Source organism: Cherax quadricarinatus, chromosome 36, assembly GCF_038502225.1.
Source record: "Cherax quadricarinatus isolate ZL_2023a chromosome 36, ASM3850222v1, whole genome shotgun sequence".
Taxonomy (NCBI): Eukaryota; Metazoa; Arthropoda; class Malacostraca; order Decapoda; family Parastacidae; genus Cherax; species Cherax quadricarinatus.
The window spans coordinates 30,281,185-30,302,844 of record NC_091327.1 but is presented as its reverse complement, the minus strand read 5'-3'; the positions used below and the strand labels follow the sequence as shown (position 1 = coordinate 30,302,844).

Here is a 21,660-nt window from a genome sequence, read left to right as displayed (position 1 = left end):
ATCAACCTCCAATGCATGTCCAACTGGCCGGTCTAATACGCAGTCATGAATGGGTTGACATTACGTATTTATACAATTATTACAATAATGCAGTGGTCTGCATAACAGTAAATCTATTTTTTGTGGGAATAAAAATTCCAAATAGAAAGCAAGTATAATATGAGAGGGGCCTGGAGATGTGACTAATGAACAGAGAAAATGTTATTTTAGTGCTAGGAATGTCTGCATTGTTTATTCTGAATCCTGTTTTGAAACTGGCATCTCTTGAAATTTGTGTGAAATTGGCCAAATTATCAATTTCTGACCACTATTGGGTAGTTGAGATAGGTAAATGGGAGGTTCCATGTACTCTGTCGCCAGAATAGAAGGAATACTAGTGAAATAACTATGAGTTTGTTTTACTGGAACAATGGAATGAGCCATAATAGGGCATAAAGTGGGTGAAATTGCCGATGTGTAAATATCGCCGTTAGGTTAAGTGTACATGTATTCTAATCTAACCACTCTGTAATCCGGCAAAATCACTAATCTGGCACCCTACAGGTCCCGATGATGCCGGATTAGTGATGGTCAACCTGTAACTCCCTGGGTGGTTGCTGTCTACCAACCTACTACCTACTACCTAGGGTATATAAAAGTACTGGCACAGTTATTTGATAAACTTCTTTCCACAAAATCTCCCACACACCAGCTACCCTACTCCTTATCTAATCTATGATTAACTTTGTGTTGCATTGCAGAAACCGTTCTGCCATACATCTTCCAATCTGATGTCCAATCTTTCATAGCCTTAACATCTCAGTCTTTCATAGCCTTAAATCTCAGTTTTTCATAGCCTTAACATCTCAGTCTGATCACCTTACCCTTTTCTATGTTCACTTTTAGGTTTTGTTTTTTACACACTGTCCCAAACCTCCAAAAAGCACTGTCATCAGGGAAGAGCAACTCACACTTTATATCAACCTGACTACCTTTTAAGCTAGCTTCTTTCCTCATCCCTTACATTCACTTTTTCTACCAGTCCATCTATAAACACACTTGACAACCAGTAAGGAAAAGGTAAATTTTAACAATATGTAAATTCATTAAATGCTTCCAATAGACTGGCATATAAAGTAAACAAAGACAGTCAACTTTGAACAAATGTGTATGGTTTTCAAGTTAAACATGATTAGTAAGAAAATTAGAAATATGGCAGTAGCTATACCAAGAAAGGCAAAAAGAAACTAATTGATATTCTCTCAAAAAATTATTAACTAGTTACTCAGATAAAAACCATGAAGCTAGACTTAGAGGTTATACAGGAGGAAATAAGTTAAACAAATCAAAATAATAAGTGATGATCAGATAAGTAAATAAATAAATTATCTTTATTTCTACAAGTGTATGATACAACTTATACAGACCTAGCTGATGTTAGTGACATACTATATAAAAAGCCCCTGGTTATGCAGAGCATTTTGGACAACATAGGTTAATCTTGTCCCCTAGGGTGCGACTGACACCAGTCAGCTAACACCCGGGTACCTATTTGCTGCTAGGTGAACAGGGACAGCAGGTGTAAGGAAAGGTGCCCAATGTTTCCACCCGTACCGGGGATCGAACCTCAGACACTCAGTGTGTGAGCTGAATGCACTACCAACCAAGCTATGGGCCACCTTAAACTAAGTAGTAAAAATTCAAATAAGAGAGAGAAGCTGTTGTCGAATCTTAGATGAGAGCTATGCACTTTCAGTTGAAAAATTTGAAGAAATGAGAAAAAAGATGTATTAAGTGCAAAAAAATAAGCACTTTAGCTAATTTCACTAGAGATGGAAGGGACTCTTCCAAATAATCCTAAACAATTAAAGGAAATTATTGACAGAAAAAATGGTTAGTGTTTTTGGTTCTATAGAAAAATAAATCACATAAAGAATGGAACAAGATAAAAGAACAAATCAAAAAAAGAAATGAGATAAAAATTTCTTAACTTTTTTCAACAATAAGGAATGTATTACAAAATATGGACAAATTTAAAAGATGACAAGAAGATCAGAGCAAGTAATTATGATTAGCTTTCAGTTGGATCAAACATAAGGAAAAGCAATAGGGCTATAAGAGAACTGAAAGGCTATAGCGACATGTCAGTTTGACAAAATTTATTGGAGGAGGAAACAAAAAATAAATGTGTACTGTATTGACACTGCCCAAAGGCTAAATAATCAAAGTGAGGAAAAGAAAAATATTTTTTCTACATAGTACATGGCATCCCTGACCTACAGACACTCGAGTTACCATGATCTACATTTTTGGTCGAGGTCCAAAATACTTAATACAGTATTGAGAAAATAATTGTTAATGAATGTTGAACTTCAATTACAGACATGTGTGACATAATTGTCATTTTGTTTTGTTTTTATACTTTTATTTTATATAGAATAATAAGTTAACCCTTTCAGGGTCCAAGGCCCAAATCTGAAGTGGTGCCCCAGTGTCCAAGAATTTTCAAAAAAAAAATTTGTTATTTTTTCTTATGAAATGGTAAAGAATCTTTTTGTGAAGGTAATAAAATAAAAAGTACGAAATTTGATGGAAAATTGATGAAATTGTGCTCTCGCGAATTTTGATGTGTCAGCGATATTTACGAATCGGCGATTTTGCCGACTTTGACTCCCATTTTAGGCCAATTACATTATTCCAGTCAACCAAATTCTTAGCTATTTCACTAGTATTACTTCTATTCTATCGATTGAGCACAAGAAATCAGCAAGTCAACTGTTTCAACTACAAATTAAAGTGATCGGAAATATTCCAATTTCAAAATAGGGTCCAGAATAAACAATGTAGGTATTCCTGGAACTAAACTAACATTTCCTCTGTTCATTAGTTATGTTTTGAGGCTTTACAAATAAATTCCATTTTGATTTTTTATTCACATAATGAATTTTTATTCACACCAAAAAATTGAAGATTTACTGTTATGCAATACTGTAATAATTGTATAAATATCATCACCATATTTGTGAATGCATATTAGACCCACCAGCTGGCGTGTATTAGACGTGTGAGGTCGTTTGTTTACTCTTGAATATCGGCAAAAATTTAACATTTCTGCTACTTTGAGCTCAGTTTCAAGCCATTTCCAGTGCTAAAACCAATCAAAATCATCTCTATTTCTGTAATATGTCTTCCATTCTATCAATTGAGACCAAGAAATCGCAAATACAACTATAAAAAACATACGAAAAAACACTGCAAAGTCGCTGTTTTAATCAAAAAATCATGATTTCAGTTTTTTTCTCTCATTATACACAGTGTGCTGCAGGATCTGTTTTATGTGGTGCACACATACCACATAGATGTATTCTCTCATATCTAGGCCCAAATGTACCACTCACAGTTTATCAGAGTGAGCTGAGCTCATGACGTAGATCTACGGTTTGGACCCTGAACGTAAAGCCGTAGATCTGCGGGACGGACCCTGAAAGGGTTAAGGGTACAAATAACTCAGTCATAAGTTGAATCCAGGAATGCAGCTCATTCATAAGTTTCGATACCTTTTAATATAGCTGAACTTGGATACAAAGATGTACTGCCATTGTGAAGAAATCACAGGTGCAGAGCAAGCTTTTATTGTGGCAAGATTTATCTACATGGTACAAAATCTTGTTACATAAAAGCTTACTTTGCTCCTGTGCCATTTCTTTATTTGGGGTCAAACCCTCCAGGAAACAAATAGAGGGTAGATAGAAACCAGACCAAAACAAATGAACAAGCTAACTCCAATAGTGAAGTGTTGAAATTTAACTAATAGTAATTAACAAAAATAAAAAGAATCATAGGGTGAGCAGTGCACTTAGTAGTCTGTGGAGACAAAGAACTTTGTCCTTGGAGGCAAAGAAGGGAATGTATGAGAGTATAGTTTTACCAACGCTCTTATATGGGTGTGAAGCATGGGTGATGAATGTTGCAGCGAGGAGAAGGCTGGAGGCAGTGGAGATGTCATGTCTGTGGGCAATGTGTGGTGTGAATATAATGCAGAGAATTCATAGTTTGGAAGTTAGGAGGAGGTGCGGGATTTCCAAAACTTGTCCAGAGGGCTGAGGAAGGGTTGTTGAGGTGGTTCGGACATGTAGAGAGAATGGAGCGAAACAGAATGACTTCAAGAGTGTATCAGTCTGTAGTGGAAGGAAGGCGGGGTAGGGGTCGGCCTAGGAAAGGTTGGAGGGAGGAGGTAAAGGAGGTTTTGTATGTGAGGGGCTTGGACTTCCAGCAGGCATGCGTGAGCGTGTTTGATAGGAGTGAATGGAGTCAAATGGTTTTTAATACTTGACGTGCTGCTGGAGTGTGAGCAAAGTAACATTTATGAAGGGATTCAGGGAAACCGGCAGGCCGGACTTGAGTCCTGGAGATGGGAAGTACAGTGCCTGCACTCTGAAGGAGGGGTGTTAATGTTGCAGTTTAAAAACTGTAGTGTAAAGCACCCTTCTGGCAAGACAGTGATGGAGTGAATGATGGTGAAAGTTTTTCTTTTTCGGGCCACCCTGCCTTGGTGGGAATCGGCCAGTGTGTTAATAAAAAAAAAATAAAAAGAACAGACATATTCTTATCATTTGTCCCCAGGTACCAACTGATCATACAAGGCACCTACTGGTTATACCTACAGCTGGTATACCGGAGCCAGCTGGTCAACCAATCCAGGTTTTCTGTTTAATTTAGTATATGTACATAGTTTGACTTTTAGTAAGGAATCACGCAAATAAACAAATAAGACTACTGTATAATGACATACAGTGGAACCTTTGTTTTCACTTGCCCTGGCTTTTGTCAAATTCAGTTTTCAACAACTTTTTTCATCAAAATATTGTCCCAGTTTTCGTTCATCACCTCGGTTTTTGTCCTTCATACCGAACGTGTCCATCTGCCCGCACCAACACAAAGCATCCCACACACACATTCTGAGTCAGTCTGGCTTTGTTTCTCAAGTGAACATTACCCAGCGCATTCATACATAACATTTCATAATCATTGTTTTTTTTTTGTGCTTGTTTATTGAGTGCGACTGCTAAATAAGCCACCATCGGGCCAAAGAAAGTTCTGAGTGCCAGCCCTTTCATAAAGAAGGCAAGAAACATGATAGAATTTAACGGTGGTAGAGGGTGGTAGAGATGGTGGTAGAGGGTGGTAGTGATGGTGGTAGAGGGTGGTAATGGTTGTGATGGTGGTAGAGGGTGGTAGTGATTATGGTAGAGGGTGGTAGTGATGATGGTAGAGGGTGGTAGTGATGGTGGTAGAGGGTGGTAGTGATGATGGTAGAGAGTGGTAGTGATGGTGGTAGAGATAACCTCTCATCCCTCTCCCCTCCTCGCCGTCTTCCCTACACCAACAAGAGTCTTCAATAAAGGTAAAAGTGATTTAAATGGTCATTTATCCACTTCATTAGTACTTTATATTTATTTCTCATTGTTTTCTGTATGTAAAACTATAGTTATTCTCCATAAAATGTATTGTTAATATTTTTGGGTGTCTGGAACGGATTAATTGGATTTACATTATTTCTTATGGGAAATATTTCTTCAGTTTTCATCGAATTCGGTTTTTGTCAGACTCTCTTGAACGAATTAAAGACGAAAACCGAGGTTCCACTGTAGAACATATACAAATTTTAAAAGAAATATGTAGTTGAAAGAAACACTATAAATCATCGACTGGAAAATTAACCACTAGGCATTATGCCAATCAAATAAAATAAGACCTTCACTGGTAAAACAAGTATTGAGGTAGACTTAGCTTATCTATGGAATTTATTGGCAAGAATAAATAAAAATGTAGGTACTGTATATCCTAGAGTAAATCATCATATCTAACATGACTAAATGTAATGTGTAATGCAAGTAGTGGTAATGGTTGAAATAAACCAACAGATAATTCAAGAAGATAAAGAAAGCAATCCATCAGAGAAACATAAACATGAATAACTGGGAATTAAATAATTTTACAGAAGGAATACATGAAGTATGTTTTATAAAATGTGTAGAAGTTCCTTGTTGAATGTACCGGAATCATCATAAACATTTGCCACTGGATATGTTTTAAAGGATAAGATGACATGGTTAAATATAGAAAATTATTGGAAATACATTACCCCTGGAAATAATTTAGCCTTATCTGAAAAGCTACCACCAGTCTAGGCAGAGTGAGGAAAAGATTCACCGTATTGACAGACATCATATTGCACGTTTTAAACCTCAAGTTCACAAGTACACAAAGAACCAAGGGTAATAGATGAGGAGATTAATACAAAATCAAACAAAAATACAACTCAAAACAAATAAGATTAAGACATACAGTATGAAACATAATATTTTGAGAAGAAACAACAGTAACTGAGCCAACAGAGAGAAAAATATTAGATGCCCAAAAGGAAGCAATAATTCACATTCAAATTTTTATTTATTTTTGTGGTACAATAAATGATGTTTACATTTAATAAAATATTGGAAGGCAAAAAGGAAGCCACTGGTATACAGTGCATTTCAGGCAAGGAAATGCCAAGGAGAGAGAGAGAATTAAGTAGATAGACAGACGGCCAATAAAATGGAATCCATTAGACAGTTGGCACAAAGTTCAATGTGTGCGAGTGTAATGCAAAGGAAACATGCACATGAAAAAAAATTGAGATAAATACCCCCAGGAACTGCAAGAATATGTAAAGAAAGGTCATTGTTGCTACAAAGGTCAGTGTTGGTTCTTATCATCCAAAAAAAAAAAAAAGTTTGGTGGAGGAAAGAGTGTTATGACCCAATATGCTCATTTTTTTCATGTAATTCGCTGGAAACGTTACAAATTTAAACAACAAAAGATCATTGCAAAAACTTTAAGCATAATATTTCAGTTCTAACATCATTAATAACATCTTGTAGTTACAAGTCAAGTTGGTAGTTAATAAGTTTATTTAGGTACAGGTATTCATAAGTACAGTTATCATACATAGTTTAACATATGTGTAAATTACCTAGTATAACCCAAAAAAAAAGTCATTTGAAGTGACTCATTGTCATTGGGGTACTTGGTTGCATCCACACTGCAGCCAAAAATTAGCCTCATTTTCAGACTTTTCAATTAAGCTCATACATAAACATTTTTGAATGAGTGATGACCAGTGTTTTCTTCTTTACGTAACCCTGTAACCCTTGCAGATCTGCTGGGGTAAAAAAAAAAATGTAGAAAACTTTGAGGTAACTAATTTTGTTACATCTGATATTGCATATAATAAACCTTTCACTTAATGGAATTAATAGGAGACCATCAGTTTTAATCAGGGGGAAGGAAGGGGGGTATTACTAAACCCTTAGGGGTCATCTACAACCTGGGGAATGGGAGGCATTCAGGTTTGATTCAAGGAAGGGAAGGATGATTCCAGTTTCTTGGATCAAGAGCCTCCCCCTCCTCACTAGCATTAAGGCATCTCCCTGGAGAGGTAATAAGAGGCAAGATTTTTAATAATTACAATTCTTTGTTTTCTTTCATACTTTGTTTATTTTGTGAAGTGAATTAATTTGTTTATGGAGAAGCTCTAAACCCATAGGGGTCATACAGTACTTGGGGAATGGGAGACAGGTGTAATCATATTCTTCAGATCAAGAGCCCCTCACTAGCATCAAGGGACTTACCACCCTTGGGGAAGGTACGAAGGGAAATGATTCTCTATTTGTCTAGGGTTCATTAGAACTTTTTTAACCCTTTCAGGGTCCGTCCCGTAGATCTACGGCTGTACGTTCAGGGTCCAAACCGTAGATCTACGCCATGAGCTCAGCTCACTCTGATAAACTGTGAGTGGTACATTTGGGCCTAGATATGAGAGAATACATCTATGTGGTATGTGTGCACCACATAAAACAGATCCTGCAGCACACTGTGTATAATGAGAGAAAAAAAATGAAATCATGATTTTTCGATTAAAACAGCAACTTTGCAGTGTTTTTTCGTATGTTTTTTATAGTTGTATTTGCGATTTCTTGGTCTCATTTGATAGAATGGAAGACATATTACAGAAATAGAGATGATTTTGATTGGTTTTAGCACTGGAAATGGCTTGAAACTGAGCTCAAAGTAGCGGAAATGTTAAATTTTTGCCGATATTCAAGAGTAAACAAACGACCTCACACATCTAATACACGTCAGCTGGTGGGTCTAATATACATTCACAAATATGGTGATGATATTTATATAATTATTACAGTATTGCATAACAGTAAATCTTCTATTTTTTGGTGTGAATAAAAATTCATTATGTGAATAAAAAATCAAAATGGAATTTATTTGTAAAGCCTCAAAACATAACTAATGAACAGAGGAAATGTTAGTTTAGTGCCAGGAATGCCTACATTGTTCATTCTGGACCCTATTTTGAAATTGGAATATTTTGAACTTTGTGTTAAATTGGCCAAATTAACAATTTCCGATCACTTTATTTTGTAGTTGAAACAGTTGACTTGGCGATTTCTTGTGCTCAATCGATAGAATAGAAGTAATACTAGTGAAATAGCTAAGAATTTGGTTGATTGGAATAATGTAATTGGCCTAAAATGGGAGTCAAAGTCGGCAAAATCGCCAATTCGTAAATATCGCTGACACATCAAAATTCGCGAGAGCATAATTTCGTCAATTTTCCACCAAATTTCGTACTTTTTGTTTTATTACCTTCACAAAAAGATTCTCTACGATTTCATAAGAAAAAATAACAATTTTTTTTTTTGAAAATTCTTGGACACTGGTGCGTGACTCCAGATTTGGGCCTTGGACCCTGAAAGGGTTAATTTAATTAGTGTAGGTATACCTGGAGGCTATGTATACGAGTTACAGCTTGAAGTATTAGTACACTGAAACATGTTTCAGTGTCAGAGCAGAAGAACATAGTTGTTGGTGAGGCCAGCCTCAACTGATGCCATAGTTCCCAGCTTCAGTTGCAGATGTAGTAAAGAGGCAAAGAGGTTGGCTACTCTAGGCTTTTTCAGTCCTAGTACAGTTGAATCCCTGAATTTGTATGGGTTGTGTTCTTAGAGGTTCTACAAATTTGGAATCCATGACTAATACAAAATTGTCTGCATAGTAAATTTTGTTCCAGATTTGGGTTTATTTTGTATTACAGATTATATATCTACTTCTGTATATATCTAATCTGGCTAATATTGACATTTGTTATAGAAAGAGTGAGTTTTGGGTGTAGGAAAGTCATTAAGCATATTTTGAGCAAAATAGAGTAGGTCCTCAACTTATAGTGCTCCATACTTTTGACATTGGCACCTTGGAACAATTAATGACTTATAAATGCTGAATTCAGCTAGGAAAATGGCAAACACAGTAAACCCCCTCTTGTTACAAAAGTACATAGTGCAATGTTGTTTAACCATAATCCAAAAAAGGTCATTTTTTTAACATGGCATGCAAAAACTCATGATATTATTCTCTGTAAATCTAAAAACATTAATTTGTGAAATTTGGGTAGTAACTTATGTCAGTTTTCACAATAGGCTCACCAGACCACAAATGGTGACCCCATCCAGTGAGCAGCCAGGATTTCAATCTGGGAGGGGCTTAAAAATCATAAGATGCTGAAAAATTCAAAGAAATAATTTTTAAAAAACATATTTTTCAGTATGTATAGTACGTGAAATTTCTGAAACCTGTGCTTTCTTGGTCACTGATCAGTATCAAACAGTGAATATTAGCCATTAATTGGAAAAATAAAGAAAAAATATTTACTTCTAAGGGGGCATTAACCCCCTTTTCCCCCCTCCTCCCCATGGTTGTGCCACAGTCCCCACTAACCCCAACCTCATACAATTCTTGTTGAGCTACAGGAAATCATGTCCTTGAGACAGTCTTTTTTAAACAACCAGTGTTTTCCAAAATTTATATAACTTATGAATGTTTAATTACTAATATAAAACACACGTAAAAAATTTTGAAGAGAATATTTAGTGTATTAATATCAAGAATTATTAAAAGATCAGTAAAAGACAACTTGATTCAGATATTATCCCCAAAGGTTAGTAACCCGGTATCATACATTATCATAATTATACGTTTCTGTGCCTCTAATTGGTGAACATAAAAAAGCTGTTTAAGCGAGATGCAGCCATGGCAGTTGTTTCTTTGCTAGGGGTTTATGCCATATTGACCCATAGTTGGCATATCTCTCTACATCTTCCTGATACAACATCCTACACCACCATTTTAATACAGTAATATTGTATTCATCTTTAGTACCATTGAGTATGTCAATGATTTTGAAAGGAGTAGAGAAGAATGGTGTAGTCCTACTAGGGTTAGGTGGAAGATTGTGGATTGTTAGCTGAAGTTGATGTTCTGGTACTGATGTTGATGATTGTACTGGAGTAGTGAGAAATTCTGTAATGCATCTTTGGTCTCTTTTTACCCTGCAGTATTTTATATAGATAATGGTAAAGCATCGTCAGCTTCTCTGGCTCCCATTTAAGAGTAGTGCTTCTAGATTTGTCAGAGTCCTCTTTAGTGAAAAAATCTGATAGTTTACCAGCAACAAAGAATTGCTTACATAACTATTGCAATGTTAATTGTTTTTTTTTTGGGGTCTTCTTCCTTATCTTCATCTGTTATCTGTCTGCCTTGTATCTGGGCATTGAGTTCTGCCAACATTCTAGATTTCTGTATTCATCATTATCGTCTAAGAGCTCATTCACTTCATCTTCCACCATATCTTCCAAGTCCTCGCCTGGCAATTTCTGCCAGCTGAACAATTTTCTGGATGTGTCTCTCAACTGTGAGGGAAAATGTGTACAAGTATTTGCCACACTAGGCCATTACTTTTCCCTGCCTGCATTTAATGTTGATTGGGGCACTTCATTCCTTGTACAGTGGAACCCCGAGTTTCATCCACCCAGAGTATTGTACGCTTCGAGTTTAGAACCGTTTTTCAGCTAAATTTTGTCCCGAGTTTCACACTGTGCCTCATGTTTCATCCCGCATACCAGACCTGTCCGCCTGCCTGCGCCTGCATGCCTTCCCACGCAGGCATCATGAGTCAGCCTGGCTGCTTGTTTTTCTTTGAACATTACCCTATGCACTCATCTAAACCTTTCACAATTAATTAATTGTGTTTGGTGCTTGTTTATTGAGTGCAACTATGAAATAAGTCACCATGGGCCCAAAGAAACTTCCTAGTAGCACCCCTTTCGTAAAGAAAGTGAGAAACACCATAGAAGTGAAGAAAGAAATACAGTGGAACCTCAAATATTGAACTGCTCCCAACTCGACCAATTATAATAAAGTTGGTACAATTACCGACAATATGTAAAGTAAAAGGACACAAGTGCAACTATTGTGACATTTTATTGTGGCAACGTTTCGCTCTCTAGGAGCTTTGTCAAGCCATTACAAACAGTACATAGACACAGAGGGTATATATAGGCTCAGAGTGAGGTGCAATACTAGTGGTAGTAGTAGTAGTAGTAGTGATATAAGTAGTAGTAGTATTAGTAATATAATATGTTAGAACAATTAACTTGCACATGAGTAAAAGGATATAAAAGCTATTACTTGGGAAACATAAAAATAGGTTGGACAAATATTTCTATTGGAGGCTGGGTAGAGAAGGCCTGTTTCAGTGTTCATTCTCTGTTAATATGCTTGTGTAGTATTAACAGGAGAGACTGTGTGATGGCAGGGTTTACTGTTTTCAGGAAGATTCTTGCTAAGACTTCAGATATGGTGAAGCTGCCTTTGTTTTGTTTAATTGTATTAGAAACGGCTATTAGTGAAGTTTCAAGGCACTTGCGTCTGTGGAAATTAGATTCTTTGATCACTAGTTGGGCGTTCCTGAACATCATGAGATGATTGGTGGAATTTCGGTGTTGTATACAGGCACTGTTCAAGTTATCGTTCCTACATGCGCAAATGTGTTCATTGAGGTGGGTGTCGAGGTTTCTTGCTGTTTTGCTCTGTGGAGGCTGCAACAAGATTTATGTAGGTGAAACAGCAAGAAACCTCGACACCCGCCTCAATGAACACATTTACGCATGTAGGAACGATAACTTGAACAACGCCTGTGTACAAAACTGAAATTCCACCAGTCATCTCATGAAGTTCAGGGACGCCCAACTAGTGATCAAAGAAACTAATTTCCGCAGATGTAAGTGCCTTGAATCTTCACTAATAGCCACTTCTAATACAATTAAACGAAACAAAGGCAGCTTCACCATCTCTGAAGTCTTAGCAAGAATCCTCCTGAAAACAGTAAACCCTGCCATCACATAGCCTCTCCTGTTAATACTACACAAGCACATTACAGAGAATGAACATTGAAACAGGCCTTCTCTACCCAGACTCAAATAGAAATATTTGTCCAACCTATTTTTATGTTTCCCAAGTAATAGGTTTTATATCCTTTAATCATGTGCAAGTTAATTGTTCTAACATATTATATTACTACTACTACTACTACTACTACAGGTCCGCCATCACAAATCCGGCAATCAGTTATTCGGTTCCTTCAGTTATTCGGCACTAATTTTGGTTAGCATAATTTCAAATTTCCAGGGTCGCCACACCAACCTGCTGGTACTATTTGGTGGTGCTAATTGCTGCATAAGTCATTCTAATTTCTTTTTCTCCATTTATTGTTTTAACCTGCTTACTTTTAGCCCTAGCCATGGTTCCAATGAATAAAAGAAATGCTTCTCATTATGAAAAGCACCTACACAGTACATTATCCATTAAAGATAAGGTGGTTTTGAAGCCACTGTCGGTTGCCATGAGCTCAGTCATGAAGCAGGAGAATATGCTTTATTATTATGCTAATATCAACACTACAGCTTATTTGCCTATCACAATTGATCTAATATGACATAAGAAACAATATAAATAACATAAAACATGTTAAATACTCCAGAATAAATAATACTTGGCATAACACTGAGCAGTTCGATGGACGTATGAAGAGGATATGGTATACAAACACATTCTCCTATCCCTGTCTTGGTGGCTTATATTAGAGAAAACGGAGTATAGCACAGGGCTAACTGTGATATACACTCGTACTGCACCATAAACATGAAACAAAAAAGTTATTTTCTCTATATAGATTATCACACACAGCAGCATATGTGTAGAGAACCTAGGATAACCCAAAAAAAGTCAACGTGGCTTATTTTTAGTACCTGGCTTGGGTTAGCCTATATGATTTTTGGTAAATATTTGATTCCCAGCCATGGTAGAAACATAAGGCGTGTTTCTTTACACCTGTTGTCTATGTTTACCCATCAGTAAATGGGGTACCTGGGTGTTAGTCGACTAGTGTGGGTGTTATCCTGGGACACTGACCTAATTTTCTTGAAATACTCAGCATAACAAGTGCCTTTCTATACAGTAGTATGTCACTGATGTCAGCTAGGCCTGTATACCTTGTACATGTACGTGTAGTAAATAAAGATATTATTATTATTATTATTATTATTATTATTATTATAATATTATTATTTTTATTTTCTCAGTTGTTTGTTGGGTTATCTTATTCAAACTTGGGCAATGTATGATGGAAAGATACTTCTTCACGTACACCAAAAATGAAAGAAATCAGACCATAAATAGCGGAGTTCACTTCTCAGCCATTAGCGGCCACTTAGTGGTATATTTTTGTATGGTTGTTATCTTTATATTCTCATTTTTTTGGTCTCATTTGATAAAATGAAAGATATATTACAGAAATAGATATGATTTTGATTGCTTTCATGATGAAAAGTACCTTGAAATTGCGCTCACAGTAGCGAAAATGTTCTATCCTTTAGCGAAGCTCAAGAGTAAACAAATCACGTCACCATCCAATACCTGTCCGCCTGCCAGTCTAAATTCCAGTACTGAGTCAAGAATGGATTGACATTATTTATACAATTATTACAATAATGCAGCAGTCTGCATAAGAGTAAATCTTTTTTTTTTTTTTTTTTGTGAATAAAAATTCCAAATGAAAAGCAAGAGTAATATAAGAGGGGCCTGTAGCCATGACTAATGAAGAGTGAAAATGTTATTTTAGTGCCAGGAATGTCTGCATTGTTGATTCGGGATCCTATTTTGAAATTGGCATCTGTTGAAATTTGTGTGAAATCGGCCAAATTGCCAATTTCTGACCACTTCATTGGGTAGTTGAAATAAGTGAATGGGCGGTTTCTTGTACTCAGTCGACAGACTAGAAGTAAATAAGTTTATTCAGGTATACACAAATACAGTTACATAGATTATCATACATAGCAGTGTATGTATAGATAACCTAGGATAACCCAGAAAAGTCAGACAAAGTGACTTATTTCCAGTACCTGGCTTGGGCTTGCCATATATGATTTTTGGTAAATTTTTTTTTTCTCGGTTGTTTGTTGGGCTATCTCATTGAAACTTGGGCATTGTATGATGGAAAGATGCTTCTTACCGTACAACAAAAATAAAAAAGACGGACGATAAATAAGGGAGTTCACTTATCAGCCATTAGCCGCCTCTTTGCAGTATATTTTCGTATGGTTTTTATGGTTGTATTCTCATTTTTTGGACTCATTTGATATAATGGAAGATATATTACAGAAATAGACATGATTTTGATTGCTTTCATGACGAAAAGTACCTTGAAATTGAGCTCAAAGTAGCAGAAATGTTCGAATTTTGCCGATGTTCAATGAACTGTGTAAGTCAAGATGGTTAATTTTATTAAGTGTATTCTAACCTAACCACTCTGTAATTCGGCAAACTCAGTAAACCGGCACACTGCAGGTCCCAATGATGCCGGATTTGTGATGGAGGACCTGTACTACCACTAGTATTGCACCTCACTCTGAGCCTATATATACCCTCTGTGTCCGTGTACTGTTTGTAACGGCTTGACAAAGCTCCTGGAGAGCGAAATGTTTCCACAATAAAATGTCACATTAGTTGCACTTGTGTCCTTTTACTCAACCAATTATGTAAGTGTATTTTTGTAAGTGCTTTTATAAGTGTATTTTTGAGGGTCTGAAATGAACTAATCTAATTTAAATTATTCCTGATGGGAATAAATTCGTTCGGTAACAGCACTCGAACAGCTGTCTGGAACGAAGAAAGTTTGATATTTGAGGTTCCACTGTAGTACAAAAATACGAGTGTGGTGTGCGAGTTGTGGAGCTTGCCTGGATGTATGGCAAAAACAAATGAACAATCACTTCTATCCTGGTGAAGAGAAAAGAAATCAAGGAAGCTAATGTTGCAAAACGTGTAGCCATGTTAACCAAAAATAGATCACAAACAATCTAAGAGGTTGAGAAGTTGTTGGTGGTATGGATCAACAATAAACAGATAGCGGGTGATAGTGTTTCGGAGTCGCTCATTTGTGAAAAGGTAAGGCAGTTGCATGACAATCTCATAAAGCAAATGCCTTCAATGAGTGCTGATATTAGTGAATTTAAGGCCAGCAGAGGCTGGTTTGACAGATTTAAGAAGTGTACAGCGGACCCCCGGATTAAGACGCCATCGGATTAAGTAATAATCAGATTAAGTAACGTTTTTGCATCAAAATACAGTGGACCCCCGCATAAAGATATTAATCCGTGCATGAGAGCTCATTGTTATGCGAAATTATCGTTATGCGGATGAATTTTCCCCATAAGAAATAATGGAAATCAAATTAATCCGTGGAAGACACCCCAAAGTATGAAAAAAAAATATTTTTACCACATGAAATATTAATTTTATTACACAAACTGAAAAAGGCATGCACAATTCCATGACACTTACCTTTATTGAAGATCTGGTGATGATTGATGGGATGGGAGGAGGAGAGAGTCTTAATGTTTAGAAGGTGAATCCCATTCCATTAAGACTTGAGGTGTCAAGTCCTTTTCTGGGGTTACTTCCCTTCTTCTTTTAATGCCACTAGGACCAGCTTCAGAGTCACTGGACTTCTGTCGCATAACATATCTGTCCATAGTGGCCTGTACCTCTCGTTCCTTTATGACTTCCCTAAAGTGTTTCACAACATTGTCAGTGTAATAGTCACCAGCACGGCTTGCAATAGCTGTGTGAGGGTGATTTTCATCCATAAAGGTTTGCACTTTCAGCCACATTGCACAGATTTCCTTAATCTTTGTAGTAGACAACTTCTTCAATTTCTCTCTCCCCTCCTCCGAACCAGTTTCCTCAGGTCTGGCCTCTTGCTGTTGAAGTTGATCTATCAGCTCATCAGTGGATAGTTCTTCATTGTCCTCCTCCACCAACTCTTCCACATCATCCCCACTAACCTCCAACCCCAAGGACTTCCAAAATGCCACAATTGATTCCTCAACTGGCATACTCCTCTCAGGGTTAGCCTCAAATCCTTCAAAATCCCTTTTGTTTACACATTCTGGCCACAGTTTCTTCCAAGCAGAGTTCAAGGTCCTCTTAGTCACTCCCTCCCAAGCCTTACCTATAAGGTTTACACAGTTGAGGATATTAACCCCTTCAGGGTCCAAGGCCAAAATCTGAAGTGGTGCCCCAGTGTCCAAGAATTGAAAAAAAAAATTAGTTATTTTTTCTTATGAAATGCTTGAGAATCTTTTTGTAAAGGTAATAAAACAAAAAATACAAAATTTGATGGAAAATTGACGAAATTATGCTCTCGCGAATTTTGATGTGTCAGCGATATTTACGAATCGGCAATTTTGCCGACCTTGACTCCCATTTTAGGCCAATTACATTATTCCAGTCGACCAAATTCTTAGCTATTTCACTAGTATTGCTTCTATTCTATCGATTGAGCACAAGAAATCGCCAAGTCAACTGTTTCAACTACAAAATAAAGTGATCGGAAGTTGGTAATTTGGCCAATTTAACACAAAGTTCAAAATATTCCAATTTCAAAATAGGGTCCAGAATAAACAATGTAGGTATTCCTGGCACTAAACTAACATTTCCTCTGTTCATTAGTTATGTTTTGAGGCTTTACAAATAGATTCCATTTTGATTTTTTATTCATATAATGAATTTTTATTCACACCAAAAAATAGAAGATTTACTGTTATTCAATATTGTAATAATTGTATAAATATCATCACCACATTTGTGAATGTATATTAGACCCACCAGCTGGCGTGTATTAGACATGTGAGGTCGTTTGTTTACTCTTGAACATCAGCAAAAATTTAACATTTCTGCTACTTTGAGCTCAATTTCAAGCCATTTCCAGTGCTAAAACCAATCAAAATCATCTCTATTTCTGTAATATGTCTTCCATTCTATCAAATGAGACCAAGAAATCGCAAATACAACTATAAAAAACATACGAAAAAACACTGCAAAGTTGCTGTTTTAATCGAAAATCATGGTCTCAGTTTTTTTCCTCTCATTATACACAGTGTGCTGCAGGATTTGTTTTATGTGGTGCACACATACCACGTAGATGTACTCTCTCATATCTAGACCCAAATGTACCACTCACAGTTTATCAGAGTGAGCTGAGCTCATGACGTAGATCTACAGTTTGGACCCTGAACGTAAAGCCGTAGATCTACGGGACGGACCCTGAAAGGGTTAAAGTGATCTCTCCAAAACTCTCTTAGAGTCAGTTGAGTTTCTGAGGTCACTACAAAGCACCTTTCAAACAGAGCTTTTGTGTACAGTTTTTTGAAGTTTGCAATAACCTGCTGGTCCATGGGCTGCAGGAGAGGAGTGGTATTAGGAGGCAAAAACTTCACCTTAATGAACTTCATGTCTCCATAAAGTCACTCTGCCACGTCTGTAGGATGACCAGGGGCATTGTCTAACACCAGGAGGCACTTAAGGTCTAATTTGTTTTCAGTTAGGTAATCTTTCACATTGAGGGCAAATGCCTGGTGTAACCAGTCATAGAAAAAGTCCCTAGTGACCCATGCCTTACTGTTTGCCCTCCACAGCACACACAAATTAGCCTTGAGGATATTCTTTTGTCTGAACGCTCTGGGAGTTTCTGAGTGATACACTAATAAAGGCTTCACTTTGCAATCACCAGTAGCATTGGAACACATCAACAGAGTAAGCCTGTCTTTCATAGGCTTATGTCCTGGGAGTGCCTTTTCCTCCTCAGTAATGTAGGTCCTGCTTGGCATTTTCTTCCAAAACAGGCCTGTTTCATCACAATTAAACACTTGTTCAGGTTTCAGTCCTTCACTTTCTATGTACTCCTTGAATTCCTGCACATATTTTTCAGCTGCTTTGTGGTCCAAACTGGCAGCCTCACCATGCCTTATCACACTATGTATGCCACTACGCTTCTTAAATCTCTTAAACCAACCTTTGCTGGCCTTAAATTTACTCACATCATCACTAGTTGCAGGCATTTTTTTAATTAAATCCTGATGCAACTTCCTAGCCTTTTCACTTATGATCACTTGAGAGATGCTATCTCCTGCTATCTGTTTTTCATTTATCCACACCAATAAGAGTCTCTCAACATCTTCCATCACTTGCAATCTCTGTTTCGAAAACACAGTTGAACCTTTGGCAAGAACAGCTTCCTTGATTGCCTTTTTGTTGCCCACAATAGTAGCGATGGTTGACTGGGGTTTATTATACAACCTGGCCAGCTCGGAGACACGCACTCCACTTTCATACTTATCAATGATCTCTTTCTTCATCTCTATAGTAATTCTCACCCTTATTCCTGTAGGGTTGGCACTAGAAGCTTTCTTGGGACCCATGGTCACTTATTTTGCAGATAAAATCACCAAAAACACTGTAATAATACTAAATATTCCGATTGTATGCTTGGATATTACTGCGGAGGCTGGCTGGTAAACAATGCCACCGGCGGAACATGTGAGGCTGGCTAAGGCCGCACATTAGACGCGTCTCGGACGAACAGCATTGAGTGGGTTTTTTAGCGGTATGCGAGGCAAAATCTTAGCGATAAAACATATCGGTATGCGGATTTAACGTTATGTAAGGCCATCGGTATGCGAGGGTCCACTGTATTGGCTCGGTTAACGACACTGAACTCTGGAAAAGACATTTGTCCCGAATGTGTCCATGCACCGTGAGCGGCCTGGACACTCCATTCCCAGCCAGTGTGCCATTGTTTACCAGTCATTGAGGACGAGCCCAAGTGTACATGCTATACATTTTGTATTATTCCATTGTTTTTAGTGCTTGTAACTGCTAAATAAACCACCATGGGCCCAAAGAAAGCGTCTAGTGCCAGCCTTTTTGTAAAGAGGGTGAGAAACATTATTGAATTGAAGTAAGAGATCATCACAAAATGCAAAAGTGGAGTGCGTATCTCCAAGCTGGCCAGTTTGTATAACAAACCCCATACAACCATCACTACTATCTTGACCAAGAAAAAGGCAATCAAGGAAGCTGCTGTTGCGAAAGGTGCAAATATGCTTACGAAACAGAGATTGCAAATACTCGAAGGTGTGGGGACTTTGTTGGTGTGGATCAACAAGAAACAATTATAGGAGATAGTGTCATGCAGTCAGTTATATGTGAAAAGGCAAGGCAGTTGCATGATGATCTTGTAAAGAAAATTCCTGGAACTAGTGCTCATATTGGTGAATTTAAGGGCAGCAGAGGGTTGTTTGAGAGATTTAAGAATCGTAGGGGCATACACAGTGTGATAAGGCATGGTGAGGCTGCCAGTTCTGATAAAAAAGCGGCTGAAAAATATGTTCAGGACTCTAAGGGGTACATAGAGGCTGAAAAATTTAAACTCCAACAAGTGTTCAATTGTGATGAAACAGGCCTGTTTTGGAAGAGAATACTAAACAGGACCTACATTACTCAGGAGGAAAAGGCACTCCCAGGACACAAGCCTGTGAAAGAGAGGCTAACTCTCATGTTTTGTAGTAATGCTAGTGGGGATTTGAAAGTGAAGCCTTTACTGGTCTATCACTGAAAATCCCAGAGTGTTCAAGAAAAACAGTGTCGTCAAGAGTAAATTGTGTGTGATGCGGAGGGCAAACAGTAAGGCATGGGTCACGAGGGACATGTTCCTTGATTGGTTCCATGAGGTGTTTGGCCCCAGTGTGAAAAAATAGCTCCTGGGAAATAAATTGGAATTCAGGTGCCTCCTGGTAATGGACAGTGCTCCTGCTCATCCTCCAGACTTGGAAGAACGAATGGTGCCAGAGTTTCGTTTCATCAAAGTGAAGTTCTTGCCCCCTAATACCACTCCTCTCCTCCAGCCCATGGACCAGCAGGTCATTTCAAATTTCAAAAAAATGTACACTAAAGCAGTGTTTCAAAAGTGCTTTGAAGTGACCTCAGACACTGAATTGACCCTAAGAGAGTTTTGGAAAGATCACTTCAGTATCCTCAGTTGCATAAACCTTATAAGTAAGGCTTGGGAGGGAGTGACTTGCAGGACTTTGAACTCTGCTTGGAGAAAATTGTGGCTAGAATGTGTACAGGAGAGGGATTTTGAAGGGTTTGGGGCTTATCCTGAGGAGCCTGTGCCAGTTGTGGAATCTATTGTGGCATTGGGGAATTCCATGGGGTTGGATGTGAGTTTGGAGGATGTGGAAGAGTTGGCTGAGGACCACAATGAAGAGCTAACCACTACAGAACTACAAGATCTTCAAGTGCAACAGCAACAGACCACAGCTCAGGAATTTGCTTCAGAGGTGGAGGAAGTTGCCTTCTTCAACGATTAAGGATATTTGTACAGTGTAGACAAAGGTAAAAGCATTTATGGATGAACATCACCCTGACACAGCTGTTGCAAGCCATTCTGGCAATATCTACAATGAGAGTGTTTTGTCCCATTTTAGGGAAATCTTTAAGACACACCAGAAACAGAGCTGTCTGGACATATTTGCTTCAGAGGTGGAGGAAGAGAGATGGAGGAAGTTGCCTTCTTCAACGATTAAGGATATTTGTACAGTGTAGACAAAGGTACAAGCATTTATGGATGAACGTCACCCTGACACAGCTGTTGCAAGCTGTGCTGGCAATATCTACAATGTGAGTGTTTTGTCCCATTTTAGGACAACAGAGCTGTCTGGACATAATTTGTGCGTCAAGGGTCCAGTGACTCGAGCTGATCCTAGTGGCATTAAAAAACAAAGAAGGAAAGTAACCCCAGAAAAGGACTTTGTACCTAAAGTCTTTATGGAAGGGGTTTTCTCTTCCAAACAATAGTACACCTCCATCCTCTCCCCTCCTCCCATCTCATCAATCATCAATGTCTTCAATAAAGGTAAGTCTTATTTTAGTAATGTTTTACTCAGCATGTGTCATTGTTTTCTGTGCAGGGAAATGTATATTTCATGTAAAAAAAAAAATACTTTTGGGTGTCTGGAACGGATTAATTGGATTTCCTTCATTTCTGATAGGGAAAATTAATTCGGAATAAGTCAGATTCGGGGTGAAACACACACTCTGGAATGGATTAATTACGTTATCTAGGGGTCCACTGTACTGGCATACACAGTGTGGTAAGGCATGGCGAGGCTGCCAGTTCTGACAAACATGCAGCTGAAAAAATTGTAAATGAATTTAACCCTTTGAGGGTTTCGGCCGTACTAGTACGGCTTACAACCCAGGGTTTTTGACGTACTAGTATGCCTAAATTCTGGCGCCCTCAAATCTAGTGGGAGAAAGCTGGTAGGCCTACATATGAAAGAATGGGTCTATGTGGTCATTGTGCACAGTATAAAAAAAATCCTGCAG

The 21,660-nt window shown here is 37.8% G+C and overlaps 1 protein-coding gene across 7 annotated transcripts in view; it reads left to right on the top strand.

The window, feature by feature from the left end:
- LOC128691456 (COP9 signalosome subunit 7) overlaps window positions 1-21,660 on the top strand; it is a 155,632-nt gene that overhangs the window by 70,630 nt on the left and 63,342 nt on the right. For 3 of the 7 annotated variants that reach the window (XM_070091626.1, XM_070091627.1, XM_070091624.1), the window contains one exon: window positions 4,603-4,680. The exons of 2 other annotated variants lie outside the window; for them this stretch is intronic. In XM_070091626.1, coding sequence (XP_069947727.1) covers window positions 4,603-4,680 — 78 coding nt within the window. Of the gene's footprint in view, window positions 1-543; window positions 638-4,602; window positions 4,681-21,660 lie in introns of all 7 variants that reach the window. 2 more of the 7 variants (XR_011392828.1, XR_011392827.1) reach the window with 2 other exon arrangements.